At 42.6% G+C, this 15589-nt stretch overlaps 1 protein-coding gene across 1 annotated transcript in view; it reads right to left on the reverse strand.

Annotated features, from left to right (window-relative positions):
- The window catches only part of LOC125439248 (cytochrome P450 7B1), a 128162-nt gene extending 112894 nt beyond the window's left edge, over positions 1-15268 (reverse strand). Inside the window, exon 1 of the mRNA XM_048508262.1 lies at positions 14952-15268. Coding sequence (XP_048364219.1) covers positions 14952-15037 — 86 coding nt within the window. The 5' untranslated portion in view covers positions 15038-15268. The remainder of the gene's footprint in view (positions 1-14951) is intronic.
- Between the last annotated feature and the right edge of the window lie 321 nt (positions 15269-15589).

Below are 15589 nucleotides of genomic sequence, written 5' to 3' on the forward strand. Positions count from 1 at the left end.
TTTTCAGATTTAGCTTTTCGGCATGGCGACTTTCCAGCTGTACGCATGCTCTTCATGGCCGATTATAATTGACCTGCAGAAAATGCACCGTGATTGATTAAAGGGAAACTAAGTCCTGATTGGGCAGAGAAAGGAGCGACGCGATTGGCTGGAGGGGCGAGTTGAGTTGAGCTCAGCAGACTGTCTGCAGAAGCGTGAGCTCGATACGACTTCACGAAAAAGTCCCAGCAGGATCGAGAAGGTCCTGCTTAGGCGGGTTGAAGGAGAGTCGGACTTGGGTCAAGACTGTGCGGACAACCTGAGCTTGACACAAGTCGAGCTCTGCTGGTAACGTGCTGTGCGGAATCACCCTAAGACTCCTTACAGGAAAGGCCAGTATAAATACAAACTCCTATTGTGGATATCGAGGTAGATTCCATGCTCCAAGAATATAAGGAGTACATGGAACTGATCATTTCCCCTTCTCTGTTCCAGCTGAAGCTCCCCTCCCCGTGACATATGGACAAAGGTCCTGTCTTGGGACTCTGTGTGTGCAGCGCAGTTAACAGCCAGTCAGGACCCATGGACTGCTGGCACAGTCAGACAAGAAGTGGGCGTGAGAAGAAAAGTTGCAAAACCAGCAGTCTGAGTCAGGTACGGTTTGTACCTCCATGGAGATAACCTGTTTTGTCTCAGGCCCATTATACATGGTACGGTGACCTCGGGGGTTTTCACTGTACAGTTGGCTTGTAGCAGAGTTTTCTCACAGTTTTTTCTCTGTTGACATGTGAAGAGGCATTCACTCCTCCCACGCAGGAAGAGAACTTTCCAGGGTCTCTGCATCTCCTGGTTTTCTTAACTTCACCCATCAACTCCTTCTTAAAGGACTATAAGGGGCGTTGCAAGATAAGGGGCGTTGTTAGAGCCCTTTAAATTACAGTCACATCAATATTGCAGTTATATCAAAACTGTAGCCCCTTTCCAAAAATAATCTCCCACCCCACCCCTGCGAATGAAAGAGGCAAAAGCAATTCACTGGATCACATGCTGCTGAAGAAGGGAACTCTCCCCTCCCTTCCCCTCACACACACTTTCCTGCTGATACAGCTGAGGAGAAGAGAGAGGATTCTTTTAAAATAAAGGCATGTTTGAAATAAAGTTTTTAAAAGCCCTCCTGGTCACTGGGGAGGGCAGAAGTAGAATGGGGGGGGGAGCCAAAAAGAGACCCTGCTTGTAATGCTCCTTGGAAAAGTCTTCTCTGTTATTATATCGAGATACTGATATCTTGATATGAGCATTTAGAGAAGCAGGAAGGAGCTAGCAACATGGAAGGGGTACAAGGGTGAAAGGCATGAATGGCAGTGCGAAGGAGTGGGAAGTACAGCTAGGTAGGTTGGCCATGGGCTGAGGGAACATGTAAGGTAGGTTAGGCCAACAGTGTGAAACTGGTTCAAGGTCACCGAGTGAGCTTCCAGGTCAGAGTCAGGAACCTGGGTCTCCCAGATCTTAGTCTGATATCTAACACCACATAAGCTATGCTTAACTTGTTGCTTATTTACAACTCTTATTTTACACAACCTCCAACCAATTTTCCAAACTGGAGTGGGGGACAAAGATATGCTCAGGCATTTTACATTAAAATCCTAAACAAGATTACACCGTTCCAAATCTGTTGAAGTAAATGGGCTTAAAAGGGCATAACTCTGGTTAGAATTGCAGTGTTAGCTTAAAGTAGAAATTATTCATTTCAAGTAAAGAGCATCTTTGTAATTAATGGACTTACCATAGCTCTACTTGCACAAGATTTTGTGCAATGCCTAGCACACTCCTTCTTGTATATTACAGTGCTCAGAAACTGGCTTTACAAGATCTTACACAAGCAGACCTGCAACTGAAGATACAACAAGGCTGTCTTAGGGCATGTAGCCACCATGGCCGTTTCCTTGTATTTCCACTTTTGAATAAAATGAAAGTATAAATATATATATATATTTATTTATTTCTTCAATTTATATACCGCCCGATTTATATACCGCCCGAAGGGGATATATCACAAGTAGTATAATATTATACCCTAAAGTTGCATGTATAACCTCTGTGGTGCATAGTAGTAAGCTACAGTACACCAATCCAAGCTCTGCTCACGACCTGAGTTCAATCCTGACAGAAGTTGGCTTCAGGTAGCCGGGTCAAGGTTGACTCAGCCTTCCATCCTTCTGAGGAGAGAAGGGAAAAATAAACCGAGCCATCTCCGCAGTGTTTGCATTGCAGCGGGATCGGTGCAGGATTTTTGAAAAGAATCGCCAATTTAGCAATTTTTGAAAACTCTGGGATAAGGGAAATCTCGCAGGGCGGGCCTGATTTAGGGCCAGAAGCTATGTGTAAATCATGTGCAGACCGGGACATTTTACCTCCCCATACCAGGATATTTGGTCCATGTGGAAAACGCCTCTGTGTGTACGAAATATGCTTTGTTGGAGCCTTCATAGGAACATCCTCAAACAAAATATCAACCATAATAGTTATTATATGTGTAAAAGGGGTCAATTCATGGTCATTTGCCTACATATTGTTAAACAAAGAATACAACTAACTTGAATGCGGTGAAAGAGTTTGACAGGTGTGGCAGTTTGATTGTATCACACAGGACTAAATTAATATGAATTATAATAATAAGCAAAGCACATGGTAATAAATATGACCCCCGCCTCCCCACAATAGTTTTCTACTAGCCCATTTTCTTCTTTGAAAATAATTATTCTACTTCTTGATAAATGTACTTTCAGGGAAAAAATATTTAAATGTTTTTAAAAGAGAGACAGAAGGTTTCGTAGACAAATTTACACTATTTCAAAATACACATGGTTAAATGTAACAAAACCACAAATGCTTTGGTCAAGATTCATCACCTTTTTTTATCCAACTGCTAATTTCTCAGGTTCTCAGAATATTTTTATCAACTGGCACACAGTTCTGCACCATATGGCATGATGCACAAGCACATGAAGCAGGAAATGGATCAGAATATATAGAAAAATAAAAATATTTGTTATGCCTAAACCAGCTTAGACAAAGGTACACAGGTTCTGTAACTCTTCAAATAAAACGCACACTTGGGTTATTCCAGCCTTAGGATAACATATTAACCATCTCTACTTTATATAATAGCATCACAAAATAGTCAACTTATAACTCCAGATTCTTTCTCCAAGTGCTATGGTTATGCATGAAAGTCATATGTCCCTCTATTCAAAAATAGAAAGTGATAGAACATTGGAAGCATTTTCATAAATTGAGACAAACCGCATTGATTCTCCCTACTACAGTTACTCAAAAGAAAAGCTGCACTAGCCATTTTCTTCTGTTCACTCTTCAGCAAATAATCATTTTGGTACGGCAGCCTTTCAAATTATGAATCAGCATGTTTTCTGTAGGGTCTGACAAAGAACTGGTGCAAGACAGTGTTTGTGGCCACTTGCTAATTGAATTGGGTACAAAGCTAGATTGTCCTGAAAGCAGCTCAAACCACTTGCAGAGTAGGCGTGAGAAATGAAAACGTGGTGGCAGAGATTTCTTCAAACAGCAAGTTTGGTGTTTCAGTCCAACCCATAGATGAGGATAACATCTGACTCTCTTAATTAAAAGGGCTCTTCAAACTCCTTATGAAAGATTTGAATCAGAAACTTCCCATTGGTAGTGATTCAACCCATGACTTTTAAATTGCATCAAGATTATAGTACCAAACCCTAATCTAATGAACAGCAATATCTTTCCTCTTCTTTTCCAAACCCTTATGAAATACTTCACACAAAATCAAAGATGAAACAGTCTACCCAACATACTTTAATAGGTTTCCTAAACTCCACAACATACCTCTCTTCTCCAAAAATCCCATAGCTGTCATCCATATGTATCTCACCGCAGAGGGCAATATGGCAGGGATTCCAACAACCTGACCTGCACAGCAGCAATCTGCAGAGATGTCATCACGACCTGTACATGGTCACCAATATAATACTGAAATACTTAAAATGGTGATACTAATGACATCTTGTAATCACTTCTTGTTAGATCTAGGGACATGATCAATAAAGAGAAGTCTAGGAAAAATCCTCTGAACTAATCTACCTGCAACCCCGTGCTGCCACTTACTAAATATATTTGTATTCCACCTACAAGGAGTAGTGTACATCATTCTCCCATCCACAGAGGATATAACAATTTTTCCATTTCTAGCTTTCCACAAACAATGTTTCCTGTAGATGCTCTGGCTAGCATCATGTTTACCATGTATGCTTGCCCATATGTGAGGAGCATTCACACTGCACTGACCAACTGCTGATATCCAATAAAGGCCGACACTCAGAGAAAGCGCCTTTTAAATGTCATACCAGTCACATGGAAACTCTGCAGGGATAACTGGCTTTGGTACAACAGTGTTATGTCGAAAGCAGGCCATAGCTCTGTAGGAATTTCAAGACTGGGTTTCAGTCAACCTCTAAGAATCTAGATTATCACGGACTTATTATAAAGTTACCAAACCTCAGTTATCTAGGTTACAGTAAAATGCTTTACGCTGGACTTCACTTGAAGATGATCTGGAAACTTCAGCTGTTAAAACATGCAGAATCCTGTTTGTCACCAGGATCTATGTGATGGGACCATATTGCTCTTATTCTTATTGTTCTTATCCAAGCTCCTTTTTTTTTGGCTGTCTGTATGTTTCCAGGTCTTTCTATCTATCACGTTTATACCATGCCATATCTCAGCGACTCAATGCGGCTTACAATAAAAACAATCCAAAAATACAATAAATAAGTATAAATATAGACATTTTAAAAGCAGAAACACATAAGTTTAAGAACAAATCCAAAGATGGAGTAAAGACAATCCAACATGGGAGCACACAAAAACAAAACCAGAGTGCACATGCCCTGTTGAATGAGGACCAGAGATGATTTTTAAAAAGAAGGAAGGACCGGCAAGCTCAACAGAGAAGGTCCGGCAGCTCTGATTTACAGGCCCTGTGGAATTACGGCAAGCTCTGCAGGTCCTGGATGTCACCAGGAAGAGCATTCCACCAGACTGAGGTCAAGGCCATAAAAGCCCTGGCCCATGTCGAAGCCAGCTGAACAGTCCTGGGGCCCAGGACCACCATCAAATTCTCCTCTGTGGACTGGAGGGGTCTCTGAGGGCAATGCGGGGAGAGGAGGTCATGCAGGTATGTAGGTCCAAGACCACTAACAGCCTTAAAGGTCAGTACCAAAACTCTGAAGATGACCCAGTACTTGACAGGCAGGTTGTGCCCATGTTACCTCTAATTAACTCTGACTAACTAACACTGTGAATACTTTCTGGGCTTTCACTGACTACATTTTAATTTTACATTTTCCTGCATTTCATGGACTTTTGACTAGGTTCACAATATTTTTCTTCATATTCTTGTGTGTATGGGTGTATCCTCCTAGCAAGGACATGCATCTGATTAAGTGTGCCTTAATGCCCCAAAGTTTATACTAGATAAAAATGTCTTCCCCTTTAAGGTACTGAAAGACGTTTCTTTATTTTTAGAAAGGAAGTCAGTCAAGAGATTGATGAATCTCCTCAGAGATTCCATTCTGTGTGTAGAGTTATTATTCCCTCCCTCCCCCCCCCTCCAAATATAAGGATATTTGGAGTGTACGAGATTGCATACCCAGAATTAGTGAATGTGACTCAGTTATGCCATAATAGTAAAGAGATCCTGACTTGCCTGTCAGTTGAAACCATGTTGGTAGGATGAGAGATTCTAGTCTTCTTGTGCAAGCACCAGGTCTTGACTGACCCATGAGGTGATGTCACATCATGACATTTTATTGAGCCTGTGTTAGGTTTAGTTAAACTATATTTGGTTGTCAAACACCTCAACGCTAAAACATACAGACCATCATAAGTTACAATAAACTTCACATTTCTTTGTATATCCCACAACAGAAACTTGCACAGAGCCTTGTATAAAAGGGCACAAAAGTCACCACGTGTTCAAAAGTTACTCATCCATATGCCCACACATACTTATGTTACTCATCTGTGATGTCAAAAGAAAGGAGAACTAAAATTCTGCCCAGCTGAGAATTCTTACTCACTACAGTTGACAAGATAAATAGCTATTTATAAGGCTCATTATTTCCTCGGAAAGCTGTTAAAATCACAGACGCAGACATATGGACCTTATTGTTCTGCTTTAAAACAAGTTTCCCAAAGTCTTATTGTGCAACATGTTTTAGTACTGTAAGTAATGATGCAGCATTAACTTGGTAAACTTGATGCCTTCAGAAAAAAATTGCATGAAATTTGAGCTCAAAATCTACTATGTAAACACTTCAATTCCACTGCGCTCTGATGAATAAAAAGGCATCCTAAACTTTACTAGATAAAAGAAATACACAAATAATTTATAAAATATGTCCTCAAAAATCTTGAAAACAATTCACCAGTACTATTTCAATGCATAAACACCACTGAGGAAACAATTCTAAGCTTCCTTTCATGATCCACTTGAAATCCAAAACTCACTTCCTGTAAAAACCCTCTTAATACAGTATTCTCTTACCTATCCCAGTGGCATTCAAACAAATGACATCTCAACAACAGATCTGAAACTGGAAATAAAGGGCACTATCTATCCCCTTTGGGTATGGCTGCTCATATAGAAGTGGAGTTAGCACACACTGTCACCTTTCTTTCCCAGATGACTCTTGGGCTCAGGAAAGTTGCAGATCAGATGCACGGGAAGCAAAAAGATGGTTAAATGTTTATAGGGAATGCATGCTGCCCATTACGCACATACTTTTTCATTAAGTCACAGCTGACTTATGGTGACCCTGAAGGGTTTTCAAGGCAAGACATGTCTGAAGGTGGTTTGCCATTGCCTGCTTCTGGTGTTCATGACCCTGGTGTTCCATGGAGGTCTCCCATCCAAATACTAGCCAGGGTCACAGCTGAGTGTCTGACTGGCCCAAGGTCACCCGGCAAGCTTCCATGGCACAAGTGAGTATGTGGACCTGGGTTTTCCATGTCCTAGTCCATTTTCCATGCTGGTTCTCGCTGCCCACTTACAGAAAAGTCCTGGTCTGAACCCAGAACCTATAGTCAGACAAATCACACCCCAAGTATGTGCCATTGCACAAACATTTAGTGAACACTACCAGAGTTATTACTACTAAAAGCAAACTCATTTGCCAATTTTTCAAGAACAACATAATCCACCTATTCCAATAAAAGTAACCAGAACTAGGTTTCTACAGAAAACCTGCCATTTTAACAGTAATCTGAGTTACAAGCAATATATAACTCTAGCTCTTTATGACATAAACAACATTGTTCCAGGTATTCAAGTAATCAAAGACACCTTTAAGGAGAGACCTATTTGGAATCATCAACCCAGGGGTCAAATAAAGAAAGATACCAGCTCCTAATGAAGAGTAAGAATCAGGAGAGTTTTCTTGGCTTGGGCTAACCCTTTAAGATTCAGTCTTTGTTTCAAGGTCATCAAATGCTATCCCATCTCAAAGCCCCCCGGGGATTGGGCGGTTTATAAATTCAAATAATAAATAAATAAAATAAATAAATAAGTATTGCAAGGCCAGAGAAAACTTATAATTATAGATATTACAATGTGGCCAGGCACATCATGACTGCAGAAATAAGATTTAAAAAATCAAAGTTCCCGTTAGCATGGTAACAGTGTTTGGATAATGGATGGACTGCAATCAGAGTTATAACTGAAATTAATCTGAGGAACTGGAACATTTTTGTCTGGCTGGCACATTACCACAGAACTTATTCTTTATTCAGCTCTACAATTTCCAAAGCATTCAACAGAGAGTTTTTCATTCCAGTGTGGTGCAGTGGTTAAAAACGGCAGACTGTGTCTAGAGAACCATGTTTGATTCTCTGTTCCTCCACATGAAGCCTTTGGGTGATGGTGGGCTAGTCACAGCCCCACCCACCTACCTTACAAGGTGTTTGTTGTGGCGAGGGAAAGGAAAGGTGATTGAAAGCCACTTTGTGCCTCCTTAGGGTACAGGAAAGCACAATATAAAATCAACTCCTCTTCCTCCTTCTCCTTCAGAAGTAGAGGTCTTTGCAGGAATGTTTGAATCTAAGGCCTCCACTTTCTGGGCACATTTAGCCCTTCCTCCGCCCATTTCTGTCAGGGCTGTTCATTAATGTTTGAAAATGGAAACATGAACTAGATTTTGGAATCTGCCAATTCCTACCAGCTAATATCTGAATAAGACAGTAATGTCAACGAAGAGACAAGCCAAGGCAAGCATCCATGGTCAGCTGACATAGAGCTGTTCTGTAGAAAACTTCACTTTTAATAATATGCTCAAAAGTGTCTGCAGCAGTAGATATTTTAAGATTACAGTCAATACTCAGATCTTAATATTGCCGAGGAATGGACAATTATTTAGAGCAAGAGAAAGTTGTTTCCAGATGACAAGCATCTTAAATATGATTTCTGGACCAAAGGATTTACAGCACTGACTACAATTTTATCAGCCTGTCCTTATAGATGTGCTTTTGGTTTTGTAAAGGCTTAGGAAATCACAAAATATAAAGTTGGCTCAAGAGAGAGTTTCTCCATAAAAGATGGAACATCTTGTGCAAAATAGTGAAAACATATGACAATATCCACTGATTGTACGTAACCACTTCGAACTTTCAGTTCTTCCACGAGGAAAAAAAATAACCACGACCAACAGAAAACAAAAGCAACACAGAGGCATATAACTGAAAATATTCTTCATCTGGCCAATTTTTCCTGAGAGGTAGAACTCTTTTGAAGGATTTCCCTAATATTTGAAGGCACAAATCTAAATCATAGCACAAGTGAAACTTTGGTCAAGGCCTCTAAGCGTGAACCGCAATGATTAAAATAAAAAATCTCAGCCAAAAACTATCCAGAATGAGAAGAAAAATACTACTGTATGTAAATGATCATGAAAAGGCACTAAACAGTGTACATTAAAGTGATATGGCAACAGAACCTAGCATTTTCCAAGCAACACTTTCTCTTTTTGCTGTTATCATTTAATAATCCAGTAAAACCTTCTTGCTATTTTCATTTCAATTAGAGACATCCAACATCCTTTTAGATATAGAATTAGTCATTTGCCATTTACATCCTTCCTATGAATGGTCCATTTGAGGCTCTGAAGATGTTATGAAACAATTTAAAGGTAAAACAGCAGAAGCATTCTTGGCTCAGAAGTAATGCAGATAACCCAGACGCTCTCCAAAGAATATGAAAATATATAAACAGGATTTCCAAATGTGCACACTAAACCAGAATGAGGCAATGGTTTATCTAACATGCTAATACATCCTGAAATGATTATCTATTCATGGATTCGGTGTTATAATGTTTGGCTGGCACATGCTGAACAAAAACAGACAGAGAACATGAAGATAATAGGTAACCATAATTTCATCCCTTTTTACTGGAACTGATCAAGCTATTTATAAGGCACCAGGGGACTCAAACTGAACCCTGCATCAGACAGGCCCCGGCACCTCAGAACATGTTTGTAGGACTAGCTGCAGAATAAAAAACAGAAAAGGTCTGGAATATGTGCATTCCAGCAGCAGCATCTGAGCTGCAATGTCCGCTGTAGCATCGGTCATGTGACAACCAGGGCCAATCAGGACACCTTGGGCTTACAAAGCCTGGGCCTACAACTTCAGTGTGGTCAGCTTGTCTCCTGAAAGCAGATCCATCTCAGAAGTGTAGCTGGGCAGGAGTGTGCCCGGGGCGCACTCCGTGTTTTCCGCCCCCCTATGGACCTGCCCCCTCTCCCTCTCCTTGCAACCTCCTCCAGGTATGCTCCCAGTGCAACTCACACACACAGACCGCCACCTCCCCCTTGTAGCTCCACTATTGCACGCCCCTCTCTGGTTGCTGGATCTTACCTCCAGCCTCAGCCCCTCATCTGACTCCTTGGAAAACCCAACTCTCAGTCTGATTTTGACCTTATTTCCTACATCTGGCCCTTGGTACTTCATCTAAGTTCTTGGAAAGTCAGAATACAGTTTCTTTTGACCTTGCCATTTTTCCTTGTACCCCTAGACTGAGCTCTGCTCCTTGACAATATCACAAAACAGTGACAAGCTTTAAAGCTTCCCCAAATTCTTCATCAGGATAAATTTTAAGGGAAAAAAAGGGAGGGGGGAAAGAAAGTTGTTTCTGGGCCTCAGTCAACAGCTTGAAAGAATCTTAAAATGGAATACAGCTGTGCTGTTGCAAACTTAATTGGTTTATGCAGAGTTGGATGTAGAACAAGTTTTGGGATACACCAAAGGTTACTGGAACGGAGATGCAAAACAATGGCCACACATTTTCAGAAAGCAAGCAATTGATCAACAGCTAATTAGTGCCCATGCTGGGCAGAAACATCTCATTAACTGCTGGCTTACATATTCTCAAAGGCAAGTAGTCTACAAAGCAACTTCTTCCCATAGGATTGCTGCTTCAATTTCTAAAGGATTGACAGTGCCTAAAGATGTCATTCTGCAGCCTATTTCCATTCCACTTGGGGAACAGCAGAATGGGATCTGTGATATCACAGCATTTGCCATATCAGCAGGCATCAGTTTCAACAATGCATAAGGTCTAAAACAACAGGACTAGAACACTCCCCAAAGGCATCATGTGACATGTTCTCCACACAGCACTCCACACAAGACATTTGGTGGCAAGGAACTTTATCCCAATCACTGCAAACCAACAATGATAGCAGCTTCATATACACCACGCCTAGTACCAGGTTTGTGTTTAAGTTGGAAACCAATTGAGTGGCTTCTGTTGATGGAGGGGGATTCTGTTTTGGGGGGGATTATGCCTATCTAGTGCAATGAATAAGGATATCAAATTCTCTTTCCTAAAGGAAAAAAACCCTTCAATACATAGTGACAGCAAGACTTCAACAATACACATGTCCCTAGTGCTTTCACGGGTCTCATGCTTATTTGTTTGGTGAAAATCCTGTCTGTATTTTTTTAATTATGAGATTTCACACTATCCATTCGGACTGATGAGAATGAAAGCAACGGCAAATTATTCTGCATATGTCAGGAGGAGATGGCCATGAGTATATTCTTATTCCATTAGTGGATCCAGCACAAGTGTTGTTCTTTAACAGGTGAAACAGGCAAAGTCATTCCTAGCTGCAGGGGTCAATCTTGTTCCTGTATGCAAATTAGTTTTTCATAGGGGTTGGAGGTGGTTAAGCATTTTTTAAACTTTTAACTGTGGAATCATCTCAGAGAAAGAGACTATTTATTTGTATGTATTTTTATCCCACCCTATACCTGATAGTCTCAAGGCAGGTTACAATTTAAGAATCCCTCTCCAACTACTAACAAAGAGAGTAGCTACAAAATGAGAATGAGAGAGTAAGACGGCTAATGGAGGGACAGCTTCCTCAGGCAGGCACACCTTATCCAGTATCTGATGCTGGTCATGCAGATAACAACACTTTCCCCCTGGGCTCTTCATCAAAATGTGTTAAGGAAAGCAATAGATGGCCAATTTTCCTCTGCATGAGTCAGCTACAAAACTGATAATAGCATGAGGGGACTGAGCACGTAGGTACAGTGTTCGCCTGCATAGTTTCATATGACTGGGCTCTGCCACTTAGAGTACGGCTTTGCTGAAGGTCATTGCTACAATTAAATAGGTTAGAATTGGTGAGCAGCAGTGGCGTGGCGCAAGGGGACATGGGGTGTGTGGCGTGGCATGGTGCCAAGGGAGCAGGGAGGCGTGGCATGGTGTGGCGGGCAGGGGCGCAGGGCACACACGTGCCCTGGGCGCAGTTCCCCCTCGCTACAACCCTGGTGAGCAGATCAGACTAACTCTGACCTCTTGATAATGTTTCACCTGGACTCCTATTGTCTTTCACTTGCCCACTCTCCCTCTTTTTCCAATCCTGTTGAAAGGAGAGGAGATGTGGCTAAGTGGCTTAAGGTGTCAAAGGATGGTCCCATCAGGCAAACACAAATGACATGTTTTTATGAAATTCTCATTGTAAAAATCATGACCATTAAATGCTAACAGACAAAAATTGGGTTTCCTTTGCTCAACTGCTGAGGTACGTGGCAAATTCTTGCATGAACGTCCCACACATTCTTCTTCCTTCTCTCTTCCCCCCCCCCTTAAAATTTCCCCCCAAAATCATTAGCAACCAAAATGAATATGGAAGTGAAATGCTTTCAACACTAGGAAAAATGAAAGAGGTTGGGACTTTTTAGTTCAGAAAAAGATGACCAAGGAGAAAGTTGATAGCTGTTTATGCACAGGGTTAATTTAATTTAATTTGTTGTAATTATAACCCGCCCTTTCCCAGCACAAGCCGGGCTCAGGCCAGCTTACACACACAGTTTAAAGAACACACAAAGTAAAACATCAAACAGAAGCCTTATCACAATTACAAAGTTGAAGTAACCATTATAACCATTATAATCAATTCTAATGATGATTTACTGGACATCTGAAAACTCTGAAAGCTTACAATCTATTTATACCCCGTCCCATCACATATACCCATTTTCAGAATGGTGAGAATGAGGTGCAGATGTCAGAGGCTGGTAAAATAGAACAGATTGGACTTAAAGGTTGCCTCAACCAAAAACTTGGTGGAATATCTCCATCTTGCAGGCCCTATGGAACTGATTAAGGTCCCGCAGGGAAAGAGAGTTTCTGCATGTGAGCTCCCAAAGGCACCTGGTGGGCCACTGCGAGTAGCAGAATGCTGGACTAGATGGACTCTGGTCTGATCCAGCAGGCTAGTTCTTATGTTCTTACGTTCTTAGAGTTCCACCAAGAAAGAGAGTCGAAAAGGCTAATCTAATGTCCTTGGGGCCAGGGACGTAGTCATTGCACCAAAGCACCCTCCGGGGGCAACATGGAAAGATGTGGTTGCCAAGATACAAGGGCCCCACACCACTCAAGGCCTTAAAGGTCAAAAACAAAACCTTGAACATAATCTGGCAACAAGTGCAGCTGGTACAGCACAGGTGGTGGCTAGTGTGTGCTCCTTTAGGTAGGGAATCATGAGGCTTTTCCAGATAAATTCAGAACTGGTACAACTACCCTATTTCAGTTTCTCTGTCAGCATGGCCAATTGGCCATGCTGGTAGGGGCTGATGGGAATTGTAGTTCCTGAACATCTGGAGAGCCGCAGGTTCCCTACCCCTACTTTAGGGTTTTTGTTGCATTCTGGACCAGTTTTAGTTTCCAGATATCTCAAGGCCAGGCCCACATTCAGCAAGTTACAGTAATCTAGCCTGTATGTGACTGTTGTGTGGATCACTGTGGCTAGGTCTGGGCAAGACAAGTAGGGGGCCAACTGTCCAGCCTGGAAAAGATGAAAAAGGGTCACTTTGGCCATATGTGTAACCTGGGCCTCCACAGACAGGCAAGACTTCAAGGTCACACCCAAGCTCTTCATGGAGGAAGAAGGTGTTAAAGTCACTGCATCAAATTGTGGCGGTTGGAAACTCTCCCCCTGACTCAGCCACAGGACCTCCATCTTTGATAGATTAAGTTTCAGACTGCTCTTTCTCAGCCATCCAGCAACAGCCTCCAAACACTGAGCAAAGACATCGGAAGTGGCAGGTGGCTGGCCCTCCATCTTCAGAAAAAGCTGAGTGTTATTGGCATATTGATGACAACACAACAAAAAAGCTCCAAACCAGCTGTGCCAGGGGCCACATGTAGATGTTAAACAACACTGGGGAGAGGACTACCCCTTGTGGCATCCCACAAACTAAGCAATCAGGGGAAACTGTTCTTATCCACTGGGCCTCCTTAAGTCAAATTGGTTTATTTTATGATGCTGCTTTTATTTTTATCAGCTTTAAACCTGTAGTGATCAAAGGATGTATCCCCTCTGTTACATTCCATTTTAATTTTGCACTTTAATGTTTTATTTGAGGGCTTCTGGGATCAAGAGGGCAAATGAAAGTAAAACATTTGCATGCTCATATGGTTAGAGTTTGCAACGACCAATATGTTAATATCCTACACTTGTTTAACTTTCTGAAATATCTGAATCTGGCTAACAGCTGAACTCATATTCCACTGGCTAGATGCTATCTTTTAGCAGAGGACAGTTGGTCCTCTGAAATGCCCCAATTCCATAAATTTGGTTTAGGTGTTGTTTTTTTGGTTGAAGAAAGTTTTTTTATTAAACATTTGAGATCGTCCAGAAGCTGTAGCAGCACTCACAAATCGGACTTTCTTTCTCTTTATAAATATTACTTCCAGTGCAATCCCGAACAATCTTGAACAATTATACTGAGGCATGTTAACTTCAGTGGACTTAGAAACTCCATTTAGGATTGCATTGGTTGGTTCCACATTGGGGTCTGCAACCTGTGGCTCTCCAGATATTCATGGACTCCAAATCCCATCAGCCCCTGCCAGCATGGCCAGCTGGGTCCCAGACCACTCAGGGGCTGATGGGATTTGTAGTCCATGAACATCTGGAGAGCCACAGGTTGCAGACCCCATAGACTTATTCTACAGTTCAGCCTAATAAAAGATCTGGAAGAGTCTTCCGATTTCCCTCTTGGGGCAAGAAGCAATAACCTGAGATGATGGGGGCAGCGCCCAGATCCATGAGCATAGCTTAGCTCCTTTTGAGAAATCTCTCACCTTTCTACTAAAAAGCAGTTTTCCAGATTGCGGGCATGACTGAGGTTTCAGTTTTCCCCTGGAAGAGGTGAGGCGAGAGTGGCTCCAAACACTAGCCACTGGGGCTGCTGCTGCTGCTGCTTTTCCTAGACAGAGTTCAAGCGATAGGATATTTTCCCCACCAGGCCTATTAGCAACCTTACGGGAGGAGTGGAGGGTTGCTTTTTTTTGCCGCTGTCACCCAACTCGGGGATCTTGACCACCATCTACCCTCTAGGTCAGCTCCCCTTACCTTCTTCTCCTCCTGGCAAGTACGCACAGCGCACAGAGCGCCAGAGCGGTAGCCAGCGTCAGGCCGAGGACGTCGAGGAGGCCCATCTCTGGGGTGCCGCTCCGGAGCTCACTGCGCCGCCCTCCCCGACAGGGAAAGTTCGCCCCTCGCTTTCGCTCCCCTGCAGCGTCTCAGGGAGTTTGGAGCGGGCAGCCCTCAGAGCCTCGGCCCTTTGCTCTCCTTCCGAAGCAGGAGAAACTGTGGGCGGGTCCAGCGGGAACTCCTTTCTCCTCCTCGGCCTCACGAAGCGAGGCAAGGGTTATTTCCCAGCCCTCCCGGCTCCCGCCTTCCCTGGAAGAATTGGATGCCTGCCGAAGTTTGCAAGGGGGGAGCGAGAAGGAAGTGCAGAAAGGTGCACGCGCAAAAAAGACAGCACGAAATCTGTGCAAGCTCCGCGTGGTCGCGAGGAAGAGAAAGAGCCACGCGGCGAGAACCCGATAGACAGAAAAAGCCATAGGGCGGAGGTCAATAGATGGGGGGCTGCCCCAGAGACCGGGCACCTTGCCCTGTTAATCTTTTCTTGAACTTTTCCACGGACCTTCCTTATTTAGGCTGTGTTTTTGTAACAGAAGTTGGGAGATTCTGGGATTACTTATTCG

This window comes from Sphaerodactylus townsendi, linkage group LG09 (assembly GCF_021028975.2).
Source record: "Sphaerodactylus townsendi isolate TG3544 linkage group LG09, MPM_Stown_v2.3, whole genome shotgun sequence".
NCBI classification, from domain to species: Eukaryota; Metazoa; Chordata; class Lepidosauria; order Squamata; family Sphaerodactylidae; genus Sphaerodactylus; species Sphaerodactylus townsendi.